Below are 23,395 nucleotides of genomic sequence, written 5' to 3'. Positions count from 1 at the left end.
GCTTCCTGGATTTTGTCAGCCACTTCATGGACTCTGCCGGCCACCCTAGTTTTATGGTGCAAGGTGACTCTGAGAGAAATGGAATCATCCTACGAAGATATTTGTTTGGTCAAAACCTCAACCTTCTGGGGTGAAAAGGGGGGAGACTTAATGGAAAATTTACAATCAGCCTAACAAAAATAAATTGCTCAGGTGTCTCTGGACACCCCCCTATAGGCTTGCCGCCCAGCCCATCTGCGACAAGCAATATCTGCTGAGCTCTGTGTGACAGTGCTGGAGTGCCATAGAGCTTTCAGTGCCTGCGATTAGACGTTGCTAGTGCGGTGTGAGCAGGTTCCTTTCTCCAATGCTGCTGCCTAGTGGAAAGCAGCTGCATGCTAAATAGCAGAAGATCCACAATCCTGAAGCTCTGTGTGGGAAGCATAGCCAGCCCTGTCTCTGGTCTGCTGACCGTAGGCGAGTCACTGCCCCTCTCTGAACCTCAGTTTCCCCATCTGTTAAATGGGACAATGATACCAACCTCATTTGTAAAGCACTTAGAGATCAACTGATGGAAGATGCTATAGAAGAGTGAAGTGTTACTGTTGGGTGCCTCTTGTCTGCTAGTCTCATGGGATTTGCTGCTATTAATTAAGCTGTCGTTTTTCCTTATTATTAATATTTGGGTAGCATCTAAGGCCAGACCCCAATGGGCTAGGTGCTGTACAAACGTAGGAACTGGCTTGCTGTCCTGGCCAAGAGAGAGCTAGCAGTCTGTGTGTGAGACAAGAGACGACTGGTGGAGACAGACCGACCGATCGATTGATAGGAGCACACAGAGACGGTGTAGGGCAGCGTGATGGGTGCGGCTCTCCGCACAGGTTGCTCTGCAAAGCGCCATATACCCGTGTGAGCTCCTGCTGCCAGCTCTTGTGCTTTCACCATGAGTCGCGCAGTATTGCCAGCCCCAAATATTCAAAAATCGTGAGATTATGAAAAAATAATGGATTTGGGGTTCTTTTGATTTGCCTTCTGCTTTTTAAGCCTCCATGGTGCACGGGGGTCACATTTTGAAGCCTTCTCCACAGCCACAAGGGCTAGAAACTTACTTTTCCTGTAAGAATGAAGGCTGAAATCATCACATCTCCCCTTGACTCCAGGAGCTGGGGCTTGAAGGAAAACAAGAATTAACATGAGCGTTGGCAATGCCGCTGGCGTGCTATTTAGGGCTCCTCTTTCCACTAACCAGAATTAAGGCCCCTTGAATTCTGCACCAGCATGTCCACAGTGGGGCTCCGCGGCGGGCAGGGTCTAACTGATCCACTGCACAGTCACGCTGCTAGTGAATTTGGATGAACTTTCCTGAGCATCCGTGCAAAGGGTGATCGGCTGCGTCTGGTTCCTGCTTTTTCTTCTCCCAGCACATGCTTTGGTCCCCCACATGATGGCACCACAGGCTGCCTGTCCGGCCCACATTCCTGCCTTCAGTAAAAAAGCAGTTCACTCTCTCCCCCCCCATTATTTGTTCTCAAGTTCAGCAGCCTCGTTCTCTCCCTCCCCCCCCCCCCCCGCCCTCCACAACCCTCCTGTTAATTTATGTTAATGTATTCCGTTGTCTGCCTTGTGTCATCTGGCAACTCCTTTTTTCCCCTTAGGAAGCCTCCCAGAGTCCCAGCCCCTCCTCATATGTTCTGCGGGATCTTCTGCGAGTTCAGGGAAGGAGTTTTCCTCCTTTAAAAAAAAATTGCATTGGCCAGAGAAGGAATTTTTCTCTTGAAAGCGACATTAGCAGCTCTGATTTTCCCTGCCAAGATTGCGCAGCTAGCTCCTGGTGCTGCTTTTCTCCATCCCACTCAACGTTTGTGGGGGGAAACTGGGGAGCGCAAGTTCCTTCCCCAACGGTGGCAGAAGAAACTTCCCTGTGCCAAGCTGATGATCCCGGTTTAGGGGCGATTCCACTTGGTTTCTTTAAATCAAACAGCAAACGCAAATGCCACGCCTTTAAGATTCATCTGATTACCAAATCCAGGTCTGGAGATAACCCAATAGACCCATCGGTTTCCCCACAAAAAGATCTATCCTTTTGGATCCACTGATTAGAGATCTGCTGAGTCCCAAAAGGTCTATTGATTTCAGATCTGTTGGTCTCCCTTCTTCAAGATCTTTCCATTTGGACTGACTGATCTCCCAGAGATCTAGCAATTCACATCTGCTGAGCGCCAAAACACTGTGGCTCTTTCTGGTTTTTTGACGGGATTTACGGCTTGGATTAATTGATCTCCAAAAACTCTGCAGATTGCTATATCCAGATCGGTTGATCTGTCGACTCACAGATTTATTGATCTCAGCAAGATCTGTTGATCTCCACATTTACTGACTCTGAGCTATTGATCTTAGAAAAATCTATCAACTCAGGGCTATTGATCTCGGAAAGATCTATTGGTTAGGATCTCTCAAGCTCCCCAGGACTCTCCCTGTTGCCGTGTTTCTCCCCTGGTGCGTACGGCAGGACTAGGGGAAGATGTTCAGCTGGATGAAGAAGAACGAGAAGAAGACTCCTGAGGTGATCCACACGGTCACGGAGGGGCTGAAGAACCTCTACAAGAAGAAGCTGCTGCCCGTGGAGGAGTTCTACCGCTTCCACGATTTCCACTCGCCGGCCCTGGAGGACGCTGACTTTGACAACAAGCCCATGGTGCTGGTGGTGGGGCAGTACTCCACGGGGAAGACCACTTTCATCAAGTACTTGCTGGAGCAGGACATCCCAGGCAGCCGCATCGGGCCTGAGCCCACCACCGACTCCTTCATCGCTGTCATGCACGGTGAGACCGAGGGGATCATCCCAGGCAACGCCCTTATCGTTGACCCCAAGAAACCTTTCCGCAAGCTCAACCCTTTTGGGAACACCTTTCTCAACCGGTGAGTGCAGGCCCCTGCTTGCTGTCTCCTGCTCCCCAAGGGCTGGCCGTCAGTGGACCTTATCCCTATTAACTCGACCCCCCCGTCCACAACCCCATCACTCGTGTGGCGGCCAGCACAACTGGGCCTTGACTGAGCTTCCCTCTGCAGCCACTTACCTTGGCCCAGGCTAGTGCCGCTACACAGTGGTTGAGGGCTGCTGGTCCTCCAGTGCCTTCCCACAATGCTCTACAGCCACCGCTAACTTTGCCAGGCTGGCACAACCCATCAAGGGCTGCTGGTCCTCAAGTGCCTTCCCTCTACCTACACAAATAGTGCCTCCTCTTCTTTGTCTTTAGCCCACACCAGAACTAGCCCAGACTGAACTAACCTGGGTCCTGTGGCTGTTTAATCTGCACGCTCCAGGGCGTGAGTGGACCATCTATGTGGAGGGGTCAGGAATTTTCCCCATGGGGTGGGATGCCATAACCAGGTACCTCACCATCCTCTGGAGTGTCTGGCTTGACCCTCTCTCTCACAGTCAGGAGGCCTGGCCTTTGACCTGGTCTGACATGCCCATTCCCAGCTCCTTTTAGAGTCTCCTCCCCCCACTGACATGACATAGGAAGTGCCAGTGGGTCCATCTAGCCCAGGATCCTGTACCAGGGAACTATGGGATAACCTGACCACAAGGGGACTCTTTCCCCTGACCCTCCAAGGCTTGGAAAGAGGCTCGTGCTCTGAAGTTCGAGGGCTTATATCCCTTATTAAACAAACAACCCCCCCAGTCTATCTAATAAATGTTCTCATTATCCCCAACTCTTGCCTGAGTCCCTGAACACTTGGCCTCAGATCTTGTAGCAGGGAGTTTCACTGGCTAATGCCAGGCTGTATTTCCTTTCATTGGTTTAAGCAGCTGCCATTCAGAATCAATGGGCATCCCCCAGCCCGTGGTTAAACGGGGCAAACGGGCAGCCCGTTACCCTTCTCTAGCCACTCGGTACTTTTCTGAGCCCCTCCCATGCCCTGCTCCTGCTCCTCTCCTCACCCAGCCCCAGTCTTTCCAGCCTCTCCCCAGGGCGGAGCCTTGGATCAATTCTACTGCCTGTCTCTGCTGCTCCTCCTTGGCCCCAGGGATCCAAGCAGGAAGAAAAGGGCAGTGCAGATGGGGCAGTGTGCATAAACACAATGGGGCCCTGATCCTGATGGATGGGGCTTCTAGATCCACGATGCACAAAGAGAGGGTCCCAGGGGGGATAGGTTGGAACCACGCTTCCCCTTCCTGAGCTAGCAGCTGCCACCCCCCTGCACACACACACACACACACACACCCCAATGTTTGCTGCTCCCCGGGCAGGCATCTCTCACTGATGACAAACCTGGTGCACCCAGACACCTCCCGTTCTCACTCTGAAAATGGTCTGGGCCCTACAGGCAAGGCCTCGCCAGGGATGGGAGGCCTGGTGGACGGGCTGATTTTCCAGGGCTGTTGCCCAGGAAAGGGGGCATGTAGGGGCTGCCATGCGGTGATTGTCCTTGACCGTTGTCCTGTTGCTCTTGCCCTGGAGATTGTGGCCCCTCGCACTGAGATTGGTTTTTTGGGGGGTAGCGGAGAGTGTCTCTGACCCTGTCAGTGGGGGCTGGGACCTGAGATGCTGCCCTTCCTGGGGCCTGCGTCCTGCTGGGGGGCAGAAGAGCCAATGCAGAGAATCAGGCTGTTCCCTCCTCTTGTGCCTCTCCCCGCAGCCAGGAAGGGGCTGGGAGCTGTCGGATCCCGCTGGGTGCTCTCCCCTCTCTCACGCTCAGTGGTGGTGGGATTGGAGGGACCCCAGGAGTCGAGGTCAGAGCAGAGAAGTGGAGGCACCCCGTCAGGGCTTGTCTAGTCTATGGGGGTCCAGGAGGGGGCGGGATGGTGCCCTCTCATCTATTCCCCCCTGGGCGGGTGGGATCGTCCCCTGCAATGGGGCTCCTGCCCCTTCCCTTGGGAGATGACACTGTTCTGTGGGGGGAAGAAAAGGGTAGAAAGAAACAGCTTCCCCCTCCCCAGATGTTCACAGCTTCATAGATGACAAGGATAGGAGGGACTGTCTAGTCTGGCCTCCTGCGTGGCCCAGGCCAGAGCTGCGGCCCGGGGAGTCCTGCAGGGCGCCCACTGCCTCAGGGATGAGCTAGAGAGTCTGTGAGCAAGAGCCGAGTAAGGGGCTGACACCGCGCAGTCTCAGGGCTTGTTTCCTAGCAAATTCCGCTGTAGGATTTTGTTCAAGTGTGTTTTGGAAAGGCTGGTTGGGGCGTGTGTGTGTGCTCGTGTGTGTGTGTGTGTGTGTGTACTCATAGGTGTGCATGTGTGCATGCATTCCTGTGTGTGTATGTGTGTGCACATGCATCCCTGCATGCATGTGGGTGCACCCTGTGTGTGGGGAGTGGGGGCAGGGCACTGAGTGAGGGGTTCGGATCCAAGCCCTCCTCTCAGCTTCACCCACGCCCGCCCCGTGACCGCCTCCATTAGCCTGGGTACCGTTTCCTGCCCTGGCCAAAGGGGGGGGGGGGGGAAGCCGGCCTGCGGGTGTCAGTGACTGAATTTGTGGCTAAGCCCCTGGCCCAGCTTTGTAAACCTCTCCCACAAGCAGCATGCCTGAGTTAGAGTTATCACAGGGGGCTGCTTCCTCCGCCACACACCGAAGTGCAGCTGCCTCTGGGCTGGAACACGGTGGTGCTTCAGCAGCATGCAGTGACAGCACACAGCTGTTCAGGATATTAGCAAGGCAGCATGAGCTTGTTGTCAGGACTCCTGGGTTCTTTTCTTGGCTCTGCATAACCCTGTACAAGTCGTTTCTCCTCTTTGTGCCTTATGACTTACAGAGCTGGGAACGAGACCTGGGAGTCCTGGCTCCCAGTCCCTCCCTGCACCAGCCACTAAGATGCCCCACACCTTCACAGAGCTAAGATTAGAACTCAAGAGTCTGACTCCTGTGTGTAACTGCTGGACCCTACTCCTTTCCCAGAGCTGGGATAGAACCCAGGTCTCCTGGCTCCCTTCCCCCTGCTTTTACCGCTAGGCCCCACTCCTCTTCTGGAGCTGGGGACAGAACCCAGGAGTCCTGACTCCAAGCCCCCACTTTGCTCTAACACCAGACCCCACTCCTTCTCTGGAAAGTAGAGATCCCATGCCCCATCTGGCACAGCCCTGCCTTGCCTTCCCATCCCCCCCAGCCCATTGCAAACAGCTGTTCAAGCCTGCACGTCCCTCCCCAGCCCCTTGGGACAAGCCTGGGACATTGGGTTTGACAAAGGGAGGAGGCTAGACTTAGGGGACCGTGGGGCTGCAGCTGCGGGGGCAGATTTAAACAGCGCAGCCCCCGCCCATGATGTGTGTCCAGCATGGCCTTGTCCAGGGCAGGGACGTGGAGTGGGGGCCTTGTGCAGGGCAGAGGGCACCTGCTCCCACCCAGCCCTGGTCCGCATCCGGGGCAGGCTGGGGCTGAGCTAGGCTCTCTGGAATGCAGGGCCTGTGGCCCAGTTCCCTCCCCGGCCTCGGCTGCCTGGAAAGAAGGTGTCAGGGCTCCAGATGCCCTGGCAAGGACGTCCGTCCCCTTCTCACAAGATGGCTGGCAGGAGGAGCCTGGGGACAGGCCCAGCTGGGTGGGCAATCACTGCTTGGGGATAAGCTGAGGGGTGCAGGCAGGGAAGACGGAGCGAGCGGAGACCTTGTGAAGAGGCTGGAACCCAGGAGATGTGGCTTCGGTTTCTGGTTCTGTTGCAGACTCACTGGAAATCGCGTTATGCCTCAGTTTCCCTGTCTGTAACATAGGGATAATACGTCTACGGGGACTGGCGCTTGCTCTGTGTCTGGGCAGCGCCTGGCACGATGGGGCCCTGATCTCAGTCAGCATCTGTGCAGCACCTAGCACAAAGGGGGCCCTGATCTGGGTCAGGGTCTGTGTGGCGCCTGGTGCAATCGGAGGAGCTGATATCGGCTGGGATCTGTGCAGCTCCTGGCATGATGGGGGGGGGGGGGGGACTCTGATCTCAGTTGCAGCTGCTGCGGGCCACCGTGATACCCCTAGTCAGTAACAGTAAGAGCTGCAGAGCCTCGACCCTTTTGGTTTTGCTCCTCGCTCCATTGAAGCCAGGGTGGCTGGGCTCCGCCTCTCCCACAATGCTGGTTACAGCTTCTTGCACCACCGTTTTCACTGCTTGGGGGTTGGGGGGTTTTGCACTAGAATTGTCAAAAATTCTCCCCCCCTCCTTCCCCCAAATAAAGTGAATTCTGACTCAGGAAACACTCTCCTTTCCAGACAAACAGGCCAGGACACCTGGGTTCTTTTCATGGACTGTGGCAGGTTTCCCAGGGAACTGGGCCCTGGTCCCCACTGAGATCAGTGCAATGGCTCCCATTAGCTCCCAAACTCGGGCCGTGGTGAGAATCAGCAACAGCCAAGCTGGGAGCCCCCTCCCCACCCACCAGCTCAGCTGGGCCTGGGCAGGGCTATTTTTAGCACCACGTTTACATCAGAGGGGCCTGACTTCCTCTGCAAACACAGACTCCTCCCTGAGTCCCCCCACTTGTGTGCCAGGGCCTGGCTTCCTGCCAGCACTGGGGTGTTCCCTGTACCCCCCAGTCAGGGAGCCCCCCTGCTCCTGTCTGCGCCAGCCCTGGCTTGCTCTCCTCTTCCTGGATCCCCCAGCCTGTGTCTGAGCTGCCTCTTCACGCCCTCTTTCATTCCTTCTCCCCCACCCTCGGCCACGCCGCAGTTGGAGGATGAGTGGAAGAAGGGTGGCCCCAGGCTGCACAGGAACAGAGAGGCCAGGCCCAGGGGGGTGGCTGCCGTCTGCTGGGTCCTGCCCTGGGACTGGAAGGGTCCCAATCCCCAGCCCTGATGCAGCTGCACAGTGCCACCGGCCTCCGAGGCTGCTGTGCTGTAGGCGGGGGGTGCCCTGGCTCCTCAGCAGTGCCAGGGGTCCCAGGATCACGGGAAGGCAGAGACTCCGCTGGGGTGGGGGAGCTGTGATCCCCAGTTACTCTCTGCCAGCATCTGGGGCGAGAGAGGTGGCTTTAAGCCTCCTGAATCCTGGGACCTTCCTGGCCCTTAGTGCGAATTACAGCAGCCTCAGGGCTGCTCTAACTCATGCTGTGCAGCTGGGGGGCAGAGAGTAGCCACAACGCAGCGCACTCCGGCCAGGCCCACAATGGGCTCTGGGAGACAGAGAATAACCACAATGCAGTGCGCTCCAGCCACGCCCCTGATCCTCCCCTTATGCAAGGGCAAGGAGGGAGATGGGCACCAACTGGGAAGAGACTTGCCCCAGATCACTTAGCAGTTCAGTGACATAGCCACGCAGTAAACCCAGGCGCCCTGGCTCCCAGCCCCCCTGCTGTAACCACTAGACCCCATTCCCCTCCCTGAGCCAGGGTTAGAACCCAAGAGTTCTCATGCAGTGCCCTAGCCACTAGGCCATGCTGCCCTTCGCTGTCCCTCTCCTGTCCAATGTGCTGCCATTGCTCATCGCCGCCACCCTCTTTTCCCAGGTTCATGTGCGCCCAGCTGCCCAACCAAGTCCTGGAGAGCATCAGCCTGATCGACACCCCTGGGATCCTGTCAGGAGCCAAGCAGCGTGTTTGCCGGGGTAAGGCCTGGGGGACTATCGGGGGGAGAGAGGGAGGGAATTGCACTGGCTCATTGCTGTGTGGATGGAGCAAGGGTGGGCTCGATTTTGTCATGTCTGTGACCCTGTCTCCCCCCACGTGGCGTTTGGTTCAAGGGCGTGTTGACGGCCAGGGTGGGTTGAAGGACTGTGGAGCTCAGCAGGACAGAACAGGACACTTGGGTTCTATCCCCGGCTCTGGTAGGGGAGTGGGGTCTAGTGGTTAGAGCAGGGGTACCTGGGGGTCACGTGGTGTATCCATTTGGATGTGTGTGTGTCTTGGTGCACGCCCGGCACCAGGACACTGTCGTTGCAGAATGCCACGTTTCCCAGCCCCGCCCTGTTGAGCTCACACTTGGCTGCGGGGCCTGTTGCTACAGGAGCCTGGCTTGGGCCAGGGGCATTTTTCCACCATGAGTCATTGTAGCAGGATGAAACCGACCGTTGCTGTAATTTACTTGAACACACTGTTTGTGCATGTCGGTGTGTGTTTGTGTGTGAGCGTGCATGTGCCTACAGGTTGTGTGTGCCAGCGTGCGTGGGCCCCCTATATTTGCACATACGCATGTGCATGCACCTGCGTGTCAGTGCATGCGTGTGCTGTGCGCCTGCATGGTGGGGCATGTGCGTGTGCCCCCGTGGGGTGAGGCGTGCTTGTGTGCGTGCACCTGCATGTGTGTATGTATGTGCTGGTGCTGCGCACAGGAGCTGAGCGGATCTCTTTGCTGTCTGGCAGCGGGTGCAATGCCAACCTGGGGACGGCTCAGCGGCCAAGGGCTGGGTTTCGGGGGAGGGAGGCTGATGCGTGGCTGGGTGCCTGCTTCCCTGCACAGCCCCGCCTACCGAGCCCAGAAGCTGGGTGCGACAGGCCCAGAGGCTTCTTGGATTGACTGAGCCTGGCTTCCCCGGGTGAGAGGGTGACGAGGGCAGGTGGCTGGAGGGCGGCAAGAAACTTCCCAGGGGCAGAGGGAGACGCCAACCCCCAGTGGGCATCCCCCATGTGGGATCCTAGCCTGGGACAAATGTGGGTATTGCCATGTCGGCTTTGGAGGTGGGGCTAGGAGCCAGGACTCCTGGGTTCTATTCCCCAGCTCTTGAGTGGGCCCCTTCCCACCTCTCTCTGTTACAGTTTCCTTATGTGTAAAATGAGGCGGGTGACCTGACCTCGACGCATGCGAAAGGCATTGAGCCCTCGGGGCAGTGGGGGCAGAGGCACAAATAAATCTCAGGCTTCGTCTGCCCTGCCTGCTCTGCCCTTGGCCCTGCCATGCGAACGGCAGGGTGTGTTCCTGGCGCGGGTCCAACATTTCCCAACCCAGCCACTGGCTCTGTAGCTGAGCCCCTCGTTTCCCTGTCCCCGGGCTCTGGGCCGGTAAATATTGACTCAGTCCCAGAGCCCGACCTGGAGGGAAACAATGCAGCCGGGGTTTGTTCCAAACAAAGGAAGTGGGGAGGCGGGGTGCGTTATCTCAGCCCCCAGCGCGTCCAAAGGGCTAGGGCTTCCGATGCTGCCGGGCGAGCAGCACGGACAGATGGCAAAGGATTGAAAAGAGCAAAAACCAAGCTCTGCCGGTGCCCCTCATGCCCAACCCGCAGCCCCCTGCTATTGCAGTCCTGCCCCCCTGGCTTTGTTGGTGCCCCTCCTTTCCCAGCCCTTCCCTCCCCCCCAAGCTCTGCTAGTGCCCCTCACTCGCAACCTAGGCTGTCCAGCCTTAGGTTCTTTCTCTCCCCAGCCTGAGATCGGGCCCCCATTGGGCTGGGTGACCCAGAGTGAGAGCCAGTTGCTGCCCCATGGTGCTGGCGGCTCAGCCGACCAGGCTGGCAGAGGGGAGAGGGTAAATGTAACCCACAAGCCGGCCGTTTCCTTTCTCTCTCTTGTTTCCTTTGTACCACCCCACCCCCACCCCAGTGGTTATAAAATCATTCCTGGAAGGAAACATTTAGCAAATGCGGGAACGAATCCGTTACAAAGGGGGGTATTCAGTGGGAATGAAATGTGCCAGGGCCAGAATCCAGTGTGATAAGCAGCCTCAAGGCATGCAGCTTGTTAGTGAGTCTCGTCAGCGGAGTGGGAAGCATTCCTGCAGGGTGCTGCCTTTGGGGACCTGGCGGAGGAGTGTCACTTGGGAAGGGATTAGAGAGGATTGGTGCTCAGATACCCCAGCAACCTCTCAGCCAGTGCTGAGATGCAGCCACCTCTGGGGTGGGACATGGGAGGCTGTTTCACAAGGTTCAGCAATGCCAGCCAGCCAGCCATTCAGGGCAGGAAGTGAGAGTGAATCCTGTATCCAGATGAAGCTGGGTGTGCAAACTGAAGGAGGGTGATGGCATCGCCCTGCCATGGGATCCAGCCGGGCCCCGGGGCGTAACCCCCCAGCTCTCCCAGCTGGGGCCATGACTGTACCTGGCCTGGATCCCTATCAGCTGAGTGGGAGCCGGCTGTGCCTGTCAGGGAGCGTGAGGCATAGAGGGCAAGGATGATTGTAGCCACCCCCACGGTGCTGGGCCTGCGTGCCAACAAACAGGCGTCCAGGCCTCTGGCCCTGCAGGGCAGGGAACAGCCACATGGTGAAGGCCCTGGGAAAACCAATAGAGACGCCAGATAACCTGCTGTTGCACAGCCACCCACACTGGTGGTGGGGCCATTAGCTCCATGGGGAAACTGAGGGGCAGTGGCTCACCCAGGGCAGCTGTGGGCAGAGCTGGGGATAGAACCCAGGTGTCCTGGCTCCCAGCCCCCTCCTGCTCTAGCCACTAAACCCCACTCCCTCCGAAAGCCAAGGTAGAACCCAGGAGTCCTGGCTCCTAGGCCTGGTTTTGGACCATAAGACCAATGCTTTGATTATTATCCTAAACCATAGTACAATGCTGAGGTTAAACAGCTGCTGCATTCCACCCCAAAGGTAGCTGCATTTCGGTCCTGGTTGACGGACTCTCTGTATAGAGAGCTGCCATGGCCTATCACAGAGGTGACTACATCTCTGTGCTGGGTGAGGAATCCCTCCCTGTATAAACATCCCCCATGCCCCACTCTAGAAGCGGCTGCATCTCAGCAGCAGGGAGCATACATACTTTGTGAAACGGTTTATCAAAGCACCAAGGTGCTCCTGGCAGCCCAATTTCAGAGGTGCTGAGCACCCGCCCTCCTGTTGACCCTTGTCCCTTGCAGGAATGTGCTGACCCTGTGGTCAGCTAGGGGGTCCCAGCCTGGATGTACCATGGCTGGAGGAATGTAGCCGGGGGGAGCAGGGGACGGGAAGCCACCATGCTTTCCCACTGACGTGTCAAATTCCTCGACGGGATTCCTCCCTTCTGAAGTCATCCCCAGGCTCTGGCGAGCTGCTGGGGCATCTCAGGGCCCGTGTGGGGAGGGGTTCCCCCAGCTACTGGAACACAAGTGACCTCCCTCCATGGGGCTTCCTCACCCAGATGCCTGCCTGGCGCCCTGGAGGCTGGGGAAAGCTCCGTGCGGGTGGCGCCCCAAGGTATGCAGGGAATCCAGCCCGACCCAAGCACATCAAGGCTCGGGAAACACCCTTATGAGTTCAGAGTGCTCTTGGACTCTCACAGCCGTCCCGTGTTCAATTCGCTCCTATGTGCAAACAACTGACTTGGACAGGCCCAAACGGTGCGTCCTGAACAAGACTGATCTCTCTCTACCATGCAGGCAGCTCTGTTATTGCATAGGCTGGTTTGTTATTGTAGGGTCGGTCAGAAATTGCATAGGTTGGTTTGTTATTGTAGGGTTGCTGGGGATTCAGCATCCACTGGTTTGTTATTATGAAGGTGCTCATGAGCACTGACCAGATCACACTGGTTTGTTACTGTAGGGTCACTAGTGTTGCTGCACTGCCGCATCGGTCTGTTATTGTAGGGTTGCTTGCGTGACCATGTGTCCTCACTAGCTGGCTTTGCGGCCAGTCCTGGGACTGAACCCGTGAAATGCCCCACAGGGCAGTTCAGTTCAGGCCAGGTCCCCTGGCACGTTCTGTTCCTGGGAAATCCCCTAGCAACCAGCAGGGCCAGGACAAATGGAGGAAGAAGCTGTTAAAATAAAGCATGGGATAAGCCAGGGCAGGGAGATTTCTGTGGGCAGGATCAGCTGAGCCCCATAGCAACGGGACTGTCACAGCATGCTGAGAAATCCTGTCTATCCTGCCAGCGGGGCTGCAGGAGCAGAGGGGAGCACGGCAAGGGCAGAGGGATGTCCTGGGGGGGTGTGATCGTGGGGGACACAGGCAATGGCACATGTGAATGGGAGCAGCACAACCTGCTTTGACAAGGGGGCACCGGGAGCATTGCTAGTGAAAACCTTTGGCCAATTCAACTCCTGTGAGATGGATCAGTGCAGTTCTCTCCCTGCTTCACAAATAGGGAAACTGAGGCACAGAGAGGGGGCAGGGACTTAACAAAGGCCATGCAGTAAATCACTGTCTGAACCCAGGAGTCCTGGCTTCCAGTCCCCCTCCCCTGCTCTAGCCACTAGACCCCACTCCCCTCCCAGAGCTGGGGATAGAACCCAGAAGTCCTGGTTCCCAGCCCCCTGCTCTAACCACTAGATATCACTCCCCTCCCAGAGCTAGAGATAGAACCCAGGAGTCCTGGCTTCCAGCCCCCCTGCTCTAACCACTAGACCCCAGCTGCATGTAGCCAGTTGCAGTTTCATGGGTGCTGTTTTTCGGGGGAAAGGAGGAGGTCCCCTGAAGCAATGGAAGCCCAGAGCCCCATTCCCTGGCAGATGCATGCTGGTGAAAGTCATCACTGAGCTGGGCTGCTTGGACCTGCCCAGCCTTGGCTCCCCCATGTGGGCACACGGGGTTTGAGCCGAATGGGCCAAAGCGCAGAGGAAATTCCCGCCGTGAGTTGGCATCATCTCGAACCTAGGCTATTTCCCACGGCGGTGATTGATGGCCCTGCTCCCAGGGGCCAGTTTCCCATCCAGGCCTGAGCTGCAGAGCTGCCGGGGGGGAGGCTGGTGTGGGAGGTTTGCTGTGTCCACCCCCCCCCCCCCTTTCTGGGGTAAGGATTTCCCCCTGGGGCACAAAGCAAGAGACTCCTGAGTGGGGGGGAGGCAGGTGTGTATCCATGGCCCTCTGCCCTGCTCTGGGCTATACAAATGTCAGTGACTGATGGGTAAAGGATTCCTCACAGGGTGCTGAGATGCAGCCACCTCTGGGGTGAGGCGTGGTGGCTGTTTATACAGGAATCCCATGCCCAGCGCTGAGATGCAGTCAGTTCTGGGGTGAGGTGTGAAAGGTGTTCAGACAGTGCACCATAACCCACCACAGAGCGGTCCAGGCCAGCAAGCAAAAGTGAATCCCATAGCTTGTTGACATTAGATGCAGGGCACTGTGATACAAAGCACCTGGGCAAGCTGGCATGGGGGAAAGGCCAGTGTGGCTGTTGGATGGGCACAGCATCTGAGGGCACAGGATCTGGTCCAGCTGCCGTTCCTGCCCTTCCTCTCCGGAATCCTCCAAATCCCATCTGGGCTGGACACGCAGCTCAGCCTTGGCTCTCCAGCTGGCCCCAATCAGGCCCGACATGCTCTGGCCCCAGCCTTCCCTTCCCCATCCTAGGGAGGGCCAGGCGCCTGGTGTGGAAACTCGCTGGCTCCCTCCCTGCTTGTGTAAACAGCAGGAGACAGAGGAGTTCCTAGGATCCGATTCTCGCCCCCACCCCATCGCTGCAGCCTCTAGGGCTGGGTCCTGCTCCCTGCTGCCCCAGAGAAGCCAGGCAGCAAAGGAGGAGGGAGAATGTCTGGCCGGCTGCGGCAGGCCAGAGCCCCTCGCCCGGGGAGGAGAAGGGGGCTGGGAAATTGGAAAGCACTGTGCCCTGGGGTAGCTAATTCCCCATGGCACGGGAGGCTGGGCCACCCCACCCCTTCCCAGGACCCCTGGGCAGCAGAGGGAAGCCCAGAGGGGGTTTTGCAGCAGCCCTGTTTATTTCTCCCTCCCGTCCAGCTGAGGTTTTTGATTCAAGTGGGAGCAGTGGGGCCGCAGGTGGCTCAGACTTTCCTCTGCTCTTCCTTTTTTGGTGCTTTGCAGCCGCTTGCAGCCTCAGGCTGCCAAGTGGGAGGGCGTGGGAGGGATGCGGGGGGGGGGGGAGATCGGCTGGGCTCCAGCAGTGCTAGTCAGCAAGGCTGTTAGGGTTGCTGGGGGGATGTAATGGAACATCCCTTCTCTCAGCTCCCCAGACAGGGGTCCCCGATCTCAGGCGGGATCTGTGCAGTGCCCGGCACAACGGGGCCCTGATCTCAGGCGGGATCTTTGCAGTGCCTGGTGCAATGGGGGCCCTGATCTTGGGTGGGGTCTGGGCAGCGCCCGGCGCGACAGGGCCCTGATCTCAACGGGAGGCAGTGGAGGGTGAGGTGGGCAGGCAGAGGGTACACTGGGCGAGGAGCAGAGGGTGGGGGAGGGATCTGTTGGGGGGAAGCAGGGGCCCCGCTCCCCTTCTTATGCCACGAGCTATTCCTCTGGGCCCGGCATCAGCACCAGGGGTGCAGGGGGCAAGGCAGGAACTTGCTGCACAGGAAGCACCCAGCCAGGTTGCCATGGGAACCCAGGGCATGCTACAGGGGGCACCCCAAGCCTTGGCAGGGCGGGCATGGGGCACAGGGGTTGGGGAACAGGGGGGCAAGGCGGGTTTGGGGTGCAGGGACTGGGGAATGGGCACAAGGCAGGGCAGACTTGGGAAGCAGGGCAGTCATGGGACACAAGGGCTGGGAAGTGGTGGATCATGGAGGGCGTGGGGAAGAGAGAGGCTGGGGGGTCAGAGCAGGCGTGGGGCACAGAGTGCAGGAGCTGGAGGCAGGGCAGTTGTGGAGCATGGGGACTGGGGGGCAGGGCAGGCGTGGGGCACGGGGTGCAGGTCCTGGGAAGCAGAGGGTCAGAACGGACATGGGACGCAGGGGCAGAGTGGGTGTGGGGCACAGGGGCTGGGGAAGGTGGGGCAGAGTGGGCGTGGGGCACAAGGGCTGGGGAAGGGTGGGCAGGACGAGCGCGGGGCATGGGCTGGAGAAGGGGGGCAGGGTGGGCGCAGGGCATGAGCTGGGGAAGAGAGGGGCAGGGTGGGCGCGGGGCACAAGGGCTGGGGAAGGGAGGGGCAGGGCGGGCGCGGGGCACAGGGGCTGGGGAAGGGGGGGCAGGGCTGGCGCGGGGCACAGGGGCTGGGGAAGGGGGGGCAGGGCTGGCGCGGGGCACAGGGGCTGGGGAAGGGAGGGGCAGGGCGGGCACAGGGGCTGGGGAAGGGGGGGCATGGGGCACAGGTCAGCGCCCGCTGCTCATGCCCTGACGGTGCCTCCCCGGCCCCGCAGGCTATGAGTTCCCAGCCGTGCTGCAGTGGTTCGCGGAGCGCGTGGACCGCATCATCCTGCTGTTTGACGCCCACAAGCTGGAGATCTCGGACGAGTTCTCGGAGGCCATCCGGGCCCTCAAGGGCAACGAGGACAAGATCCGGGTGGTCCTGAACAAGGCCGACATGGTGGAGACGCAGCAGCTGATGCGGGTCTATGGGGCTCTCATGTGGTCCCTGGGCAAGGTGTTCAACACCCCCGAGGTGCTGCGTGTCTACATCGGCTCCTTCTGGGCTGAGCCGCTGCTTGTCTCTGACAACCGGCGCCTCTTTGAGCTGGAGGAGCAGGACCTGTTCCAGGACATCCAGAACCTGCCCCGCAACTCGGCCCTGCGCAAGCTCAACGACCTGGTCAAGAGAGCCCGGCTGGTCAGGGTGAGCGGGGGGCAGGGGACCGATGAGGGCTGGGGGATCCAGGGGAGGGGGCAGGGAGCCCCTGGCCACCCAGATGGCAAAAGCACCAGGACTCCTGGGTTCTATTCCTGACTGTGGATGGGGAGCGGGATCTAGTGGTTAGAGCAGTTGGGTGCGAGGTCTGGGAGCTAGGACTCCTGGGTTCTATCCCTGGCTCTGGGCCGGGAGGTAGGTCTAGCCTTCAGAGAGCTCACTTGGCTGTGGAGTTAGGTCTTATATTCTCTTTTAGCTGGTGGGTCTCATGCCCCTCCGAGGTGCTGCCCTGCCCCTCCGTTTGGGGGGAGTCTCTGAGAGCAGCTTTTGTTGCCCTCCCTCCCCCAACATCGCAGGGCTTGACCCTCGTCGGAGCAGATGGCTCCCAGCACTTGGCTGTCCTGCCCTGGACAATGGCCCCGTCCCCCCAGGGGGGTGCAGGGGAAGGGCCGTTACAGAGTGTGCGAGCCCCCCGCCCCCGCATCCTGCTCCTGGTTTCCTCATTAAGGGTTTCCCATGCAGCCAGGCCTTCCGCAGCTGTGATTGACAAGGAACCCCCCCACCATTGTGCTATCTTCCCTGCCCCCCAGCCTGAGAAATGACTCTAGCCAGATCCCCTAAAACAGCCTCAACTAGGGACGCCTCCATTTTTGGAGGGGGCAGGGCAGGCAGCCTGCAATCCGCCCCCGCCCCCCCAGGGCCTGGTTTCCAGAATTGCCATGCCCCTGCTGCTGCCTCCATGCTTGAGCAGAAACGGTGGGAGCTGGGCATCCCCTGAGGAGTAGGTGCCCCACATCCGCACCCCCTTAGCGCCTGGCTGGGCCAAGGCTGGTCCTTGGCCCTGCACCTGGAGTGGGAGCCCCCCTCGCCAGGATATGTGGTGCCAGGGGAGGCTAACTGCCCCCCACTTCCCCCATCCCACCCACACCAGGCAGCTGGATTCCGGCCGTGCTCCATGTTCAGAGCTCAGAGGCCTCCCCCTGCCTCGCCCTCAATTTGTTCTTGCTTTAGCCAGGCTGAGAAGGGGCCAGCCCCTGGGTGGCTTATTGGCTGGCATGAGCTGGGCTGTCCAGGCTCAGAGCCACTGTCCCTGGGCACAGTGAACGGCTGATGGCAGCAACTTCCAGCTGCCTCTGATTGCAAGTGGATTGCTAAGCCAGAGGGAAGAGGCCCCAGTGGGTGGGTCCAGGCCTCTGCCCTGGGGCCGCATCAGGGCCAGCAATCTTCTGGAGGGGAAAGGCCAGAGGTCCCAGGGCCCCACCCTGGGGCAGGATTGAGGCCAGCGGCCCTTGGAGGGGATAGGCCCTGCCCTGGCACCAGTTCAGGGCTGGCACCCTCTAGAGGGGAAAAGCCCATGTACCATCCCCAACCCCTGAGCTGGCCAGCCCCCTGTTCCCTATGCTAACAACGTCCCCCTCCCCGTCCCTTCCTGCGCCTCGGCGACGTGGGCGGAAGGCGCGGCGGCCCCTTCAATAACACCGGTTCCTCTCCCAGTGCCCCGGTGACGCGGGGGAGTTTTAATGAGGCTCTTCCATTGCCCCAGAGGAAGCGGCAGATTGGCTTTCGCCGCCTCTTTCCCTCACCGCGGCCTTATCTTTTCCTGCCACCTGCTGTGTCGGCTCCCCGGGCTCCCGAGTGGCAATTTCCTCCAGAGCCGGGGAACAGAACGTCCATGGAACAGCCGCCCAACACTTTCCACAGCTGGCCGCCAACAACTGCATGGGTCACGGAGGCTGGACACCCTCCCCTCAGCCCCGGCGCTCGCCCCTGGGCAGGGCTGGCAGGGGCCAGCATTGCTCTCAAGCTGAGATGTTCATCTGCCCTGCCCTCCCTTTTATGGCAGTGTCTGGGCCCAATCCTTAAAGCAGAAGGGAAACTGAGGCATAGAGGGGCTGAGTCACTTTCCTAAGGTCACAGTAAGTAGGGCTCCATTGCGCCGGGCGCTGGACAGATCCTGACCCAGATCAGGGCCTCACACTCGGGGACTTGACTGGCAGCATCCAGCTGGCATTTACTCCAAGAGTAACTGTCTGTGGCTCCCAGCAACCAGCATCCCTCTCCCCATGGGCGGGTGGGCGTCCGCTCCCCTGCCCACATGACTAGCCCAGGCCGCGAGCTGTGTTCACCCAGCCCCCAAAGTCCACTGCGGCCTTTGGGGTGCAGACTTTCCTGGGCCCTCGTTTCTCCACAGAGGGAAGGCAGCGAAACGCGGCACCGGGGGACGTGAGGCAGCGAATTCCCTGACGTCTCAGGGCTGGCGGGGAAGGTCAGGCAGAATGTGGTACCGGCAGGGCAGGGCCAGGTCCATGGAGCCGGTGCTGGAGAGGAAGGAGAGTGCAGTGGTTAGTGCGAGAAAGCCCAAGAGCTCGTGGGCCAGACTCCCCCGTGGGGGCTCCAGGCCGGTACTGTGGCCTGTCCCCCTCACCCGTGTATTTTAGCCAAGTGAGATGGAGTTGACTTGTTAAATCTTTCCTTATAAACCCATTCCTCAGCCCCCTGATCATTACTAGACCGCTCCCTTCTCAGAGCCGGGGATGGAACACAGGAGTCCTGGCTCCCAGGCCCCTGATCTAACCATTAGACCCCACTCCCCTCCCAGAGCCAGGGACAGGACCCAGGAGTCTTGGCTCCCAAACCAGTGTGCCAGGCCATGTTGGGAGCCAGGCTGGATTAGCCAGGGCTTGAGGGCTATCCCGGTGTGAGAGCAGAGACAGGAGCGATCTCCCCTGCCTGCCCTGCCCAGCGTCTGCCCCAGACAGATCCTTCCTGCGGAAGCCGAAGAAGCGAACCTCTGGGTCAGCTTGGGGTGGGGTGGAGGGGGGTGCGACAGGAAGAGCCTGCTGACGGGGAGCTGGCACAGCCCACCGGTGCTGTGAGTGCGTCCAAACTGGGCAGGGGGAGGGGTGAGGCGGGGGGGGGGGGGGGTGATGCTGGGGAGGGGAAGGAAGATGAGGTGTGGGGGGAGGGCTATGCTGGGCAGTGCGGGGGCAGGGGAACTGGATAACTGACAGCTCAGCCAGCAAACCCAGTGGCTCCAAGCAGCCGGGCTGGAAGCCAGGGTCGGCCCCAAGGGTGAGGCCATGCGGCCACGCTCTGGGGGCAGCCCCTGCAGGTGGGACCCCCCCACACACACACTCCCCAGCTGATGCCCCCTCGGGCCCCCCCCAGGTCCACGCCCACATCATCAGCCACCTGAAGAGGGAGATGCCCTCGGTGTTCGGGAAGGACACCAAGAAGAAGCAGCTTATCGCCAAGCTGCCCGTCATCTTTGCCAAGATCCAGCTGGAGCATCACATCTCGCCCGGCGACTTCCCCGACTGCGGCAAGATGCAGGTGAGAGTCGGCCCCTGGCTTGGCCGGGAGGGACAGGCTCCTCAGCCCCCCATTACGGCCCCCCTAATGGCTTCCCCAAACCCCACGGGAGTGTGGGGCTGGGCTGGACCTCTGTGTGGGGAGGTGGGGGTTGATGGGCCAAGTTAAACTGTGAGGAAGATGCAAGGCCAGACTGGGCCATGGGGAAGGGGGTGGTGCCAGGCTGGAGTGGGCTGTGGGGGAGGGACAATGCCAAGCCATACTAGGCCAAGGGGAAGGGGGGCCAGGCAGGACTGGGCCATGGGGGAGGGGCCTTGCCAGGCCAGACTGGACCATGCTAACCCTTTTGCTGACCTCCCCGACCACACCCCCCAGGAGCTGCTGATGGTGCATGACTTCACCAAGTTCCACGGGCTGAAGCCGCGACTGCTGGAGGGGCTGGACGAGATGCTGACGGGCGACATCGCCAAGCTGATGCCCCTGCTGCGCCAGGAGGAGCTGGAGACGCCAGAGGCCGGGGTGCAGGGGGGGGCCTTTGACGGCACCCACAACGGCCCCTTTGTGGAGGGCCTGGCCGAGGGCGCCTATGAGGGGGCAGACGACGAGGACTGGGTGGTGACCAAGGACAAGCCCAAGTACGACGAGATCTTCTACAACCTCTCGCCCCTGGACGGCAAGCTGAGTGGCACCAAGGCCAAGAGCTGGATGGTCAGCACCAAGCTGCCCAACTCGGTGCTGGGCAAGATCTGGAAGCTGAGTGACGTGGACCGCGACGGCATGCTGGATGATGAGGAGTTCGCCCTGGCCAGCCACCTCATCGAGGTCAAGTTGGAGGGGCACATTCTGCCTGCTGACCTGCCCCGCCACCTGGTGCCCCCCTCCAAGAGGAGGCAGAAGGGCTCGGCCGAGTAAACGGGCCCCTCATGCCAGGCTGAATTGCTCCGGGAGATCCTGATCCCTCCCCCCCCCCCGTGCCAGGCTGAACCGCTCCGGAAGATCCCGATTCCCTTACCCTCCCCCCTGTGCCAGGCTGAATCGCTTCAGGAGATCCTGGTCCCCACATGTCCCCTGACGTCAGCAGGACCAGGCCCCCATCCCAATCTGGCGAGGGAGTAATTTAGGGCCTCACTGATGCAGGATCGGGCCCTGTGCCTCCAGCCTCCGATCCTGCCTGTTGCTTCTGCGACCTGCTGCTCCGCTGCTGGGCAGGCTCCAGCTGGTACCGTGTGTCCGGAGTCAGCCGCCCCGGGGCAGCTTCACCATCCCGCCACCAGGGCACGAGGCTGCGACTGCCCGTGTTGGGGCCAGCAGGGGCGGAGAGTTCAGCTTGAGGGCTGGTGGCCAGCCCCAGATCCCTCCCCCCAATGTCACCCGTCCACCAGGAGAGAAAGGAGAGGCCAGGCGCTGGACCCGCAGCCCGGACCCCTGGCTGCCCCGGCTCACTTGTGGGGAGACCTGATGGACCCACGGGCAGTCACCATGTTAAATTGGAGGGGCCCCGGCCACCGTGGGCAGGGATCGAGTGCAGGGCCTGCCAGCCAACGAGCCGCTCTCCCTGACCCCACTGCTGGAGAGGGGGGACAAAGAGCCAGGCTGGGTTTGCACGAGTCGCATCCCGGCGCTACCCCCGGGCTCCTCCGTGCCCATGTCTCGCCTGCAGTCCGTGGTGCCAGGCCCCTCGGACCCAGATCCAGCCCCATGGGCTGTCTGGAGCAAAGCCACTGTCGGAGCTTGGGGGGTTCTTTGCCCCCTACTTGGAACAGCTAGGTGGGCTGCAGGTCCTGCCAGTTAGCCCCACACAGCCCTGTATGGTCCTGCAGCCTGGGTGCCCCTGGTGGTAGCCAGGGGTATTACAGCCCAGTGGACTGAGACCCTAGTAGATGCCCCTCCCTAGTGGTAGCAGGCGGTACTGCACACTGTGGTGTATCCGCCGTGCAATCCAGTCATGATCCGGGGGCCAGTCCTCAATGACCAGCCACCCTGTCTGAGCCCGATCAGGCCCACTAGCCCCACCCAGGATGCGGGGCAGGGTCTGTGAGTCATATCCGAGGGGGCATTTCCGCTCCAGCCAGATGCTTTGTGTATATTGGATATCTCCCCCTTGTATTACGCTTCATGCCCCCTGCACAGCCCACTCCTCCCCTGCACCATGTGGTGGGACAGCCCCGTGGTATTGTTATGGCAAAACGCTCATTTACTCAGCCATTTAACAGCCTTCCCTAGCCAGCTGCTGAGGGTCCCTGGAGTTTGCACAACAGGCCTGCGGCTGTGGGAGGAGGCCAGGGCTGCAGAGGCCAGGCTGCAGGAAATCTGCACGGCCGGTGAATGTTTCCCACTGACCTTCCTGAGGGTGAAAGGACGTGAAGCCTGGGGACCTCTAACACCCCACTTCAGCCCAGAGATGGTATGAAGGGGCCTTAAAGTGGGAGCAAATAGCCCCCCCTGATAATCAGCCCCAGCACAGGATCATGCTGGGCTGGTGTGAGGTCCTGCCCCAGTGTAGGGGGCAAATTGGGGGCGTGGCTGGAGCACACTGTGCTGTGGCTGTTTTCTGCCCCCCAGGACCCACAGGGGGTGGATTAGTGGCATGGCCAGAGCACACTGAGCTGTGGCTATTCCCTGTCCCCCAGGGCTCGTGAGTTTACATCAGCCACTGCCCCCCACCCATCCCAGCCCCAATTGCATGGATGGGGCGACTGAGATTCAGGCCCTCTGTTCCACATCCCTGGGGCAGGAGAGTGGTAAGGGGTCAGGGGGGCCTAATGCAGCACTGGTCAGGTGACCAGGTTGGGGGGCCCCCCCTGCATGCCCCCTCTCCTTCCTGGCTGTTGTGTGAGGTCAGCCTAGGTCGTAATGGTCCCTCCGGATCTCGATACGGCTGGGGATCAGCCTCAGCCCATTGAGAACCTGAGCCCAGCTGACGCCCTAGGAGCTCTTTCCCCCTTGGTCTAACTGGCATCTGGCCACCCCTGAGTGCGAGCCGGGCTGCAGGACACTGTACGCCACCTCCTCAGCCCCCGCGGCTGTATTTATATCGGTCCTTCTGCAATAAAGAGATCTTGCATTTACCAGCTGATGTGGCCTCCTGATCCTCGCCCCCCCCAGACCTGGCCACTGTGTGGAATCAGAGCAGGGCTAGCGGCCCATGGCCTGACCCTGCCCCATCAGCCTGGCCCTCTGTTCCTGGATCCTGGCCCTGCTGTACTGCACGGGATCTGGGGCCGTGCAGCCAGGTACCCCCTCGCACTGCTGCCCCTGGTCAAACCAATGGCCTGCCTAGCCTGGCATTCCCACACTCCACATCCATGCCACTCCAGATCACACCACTGGGCCCATCCACCCTGGTGTCCTGCCTCCCCCCACTGATCCATTGATGGATCCGAACTCCCTGGCCGAACTAGACCGCCCGCACCTTGATCCCGTACGCCCTGAATGCCTGAAGTGCCAGGCCAAGGGGGATGGTGGGCGCAAGGGGTGTGGCTGCACTGCATGGGCAGAGTCTCAGCATGCAGGTGGGGTCCCCAGGAGCCAGTGGGGGGTGCATGAGAGGGCTGCTCCCCAGATCCCAATCTGCCACTCCCTGCAGACACATGGGAGCTGTGGAGACCCTGGGCTGTGTCCCTGTGCAGGAGGCAGATTCCAGGGTGGTCCCTGAGCAGGACGAAGCTGGGCTGGGGAATGTGGTATGGATGAGCCTGCAGCCTCGACAGCTGGGAGCTGCCACGGGAACAGACGCTCCTTGCTCACCGCCCCGGCGCCAGCCAGCTCCTGTACCCTTGAACCCACAGCCAAGGGATGCACAAAACACCCAGGAGAAGCAGCT

General features: G+C 60.1%; 1 protein-coding gene across 1 annotated transcript; it reads left to right on the top strand.

The window, feature by feature from the left end:
* Positions 1-1,682: 1,682 nt before the first annotated feature.
* On the top strand, positions 1,683-22,638 carry EHD2 (EH domain containing 2). The gene is made up of 5 exons (XM_067556686.1): positions 1,683-2,898; positions 8,405-8,502; positions 15,836-16,248; positions 19,429-19,593; positions 19,948-22,638. Exons 1-5 carry the CDS (start codon positions 2,501-2,503, stop codon positions 20,482-20,484), a joined length of 1,611 nt encoding a protein of 536 aa, XP_067412787.1. The 5' UTR covers positions 1,683-2,500; the 3' UTR covers positions 20,485-22,638.
* The last annotated feature ends 757 nt before the right edge of the window (positions 22,639-23,395 follow it).

This window comes from Emydura macquarii, unplaced genomic scaffold (assembly GCF_026122565.2).
Source record: "Emydura macquarii macquarii isolate MOO-44397 ecotype Brisbane River unplaced genomic scaffold, CSIRO-AGI_Emac_v2 contig_1790, whole genome shotgun sequence".
Classification (NCBI taxonomy): Eukaryota; Metazoa; Chordata; order Testudines; family Chelidae; genus Emydura; species Emydura macquarii.
The sequence above is the reverse complement of the archived record's forward strand: the minus strand, read 5'-3'. Positions and strand labels throughout refer to the sequence as shown.

Excerpts from the sequence above, each read along its gene's own strand:
- EHD2 (XM_067556686.1), top strand. The coding sequence starts at position 2,501 with ATGTTCAGCTGGATGAAGAAGAACGAGAAGAAGACTCCTGAGGTGATC. Across the intron at positions 16,249-19,428 it reads AGAGAGCCCGGCTGGTCAGG|GTCCACGCCCACATCATCAG; the intron begins GTGAGCGGGGGG and ends GGCCCCCCCCAG. Across the intron at positions 19,594-19,947 it reads CCGACTGCGGCAAGATGCAG|GAGCTGCTGATGGTGCATGA; the intron begins GTGAGAGTCGGC and ends CACACCCCCCAG.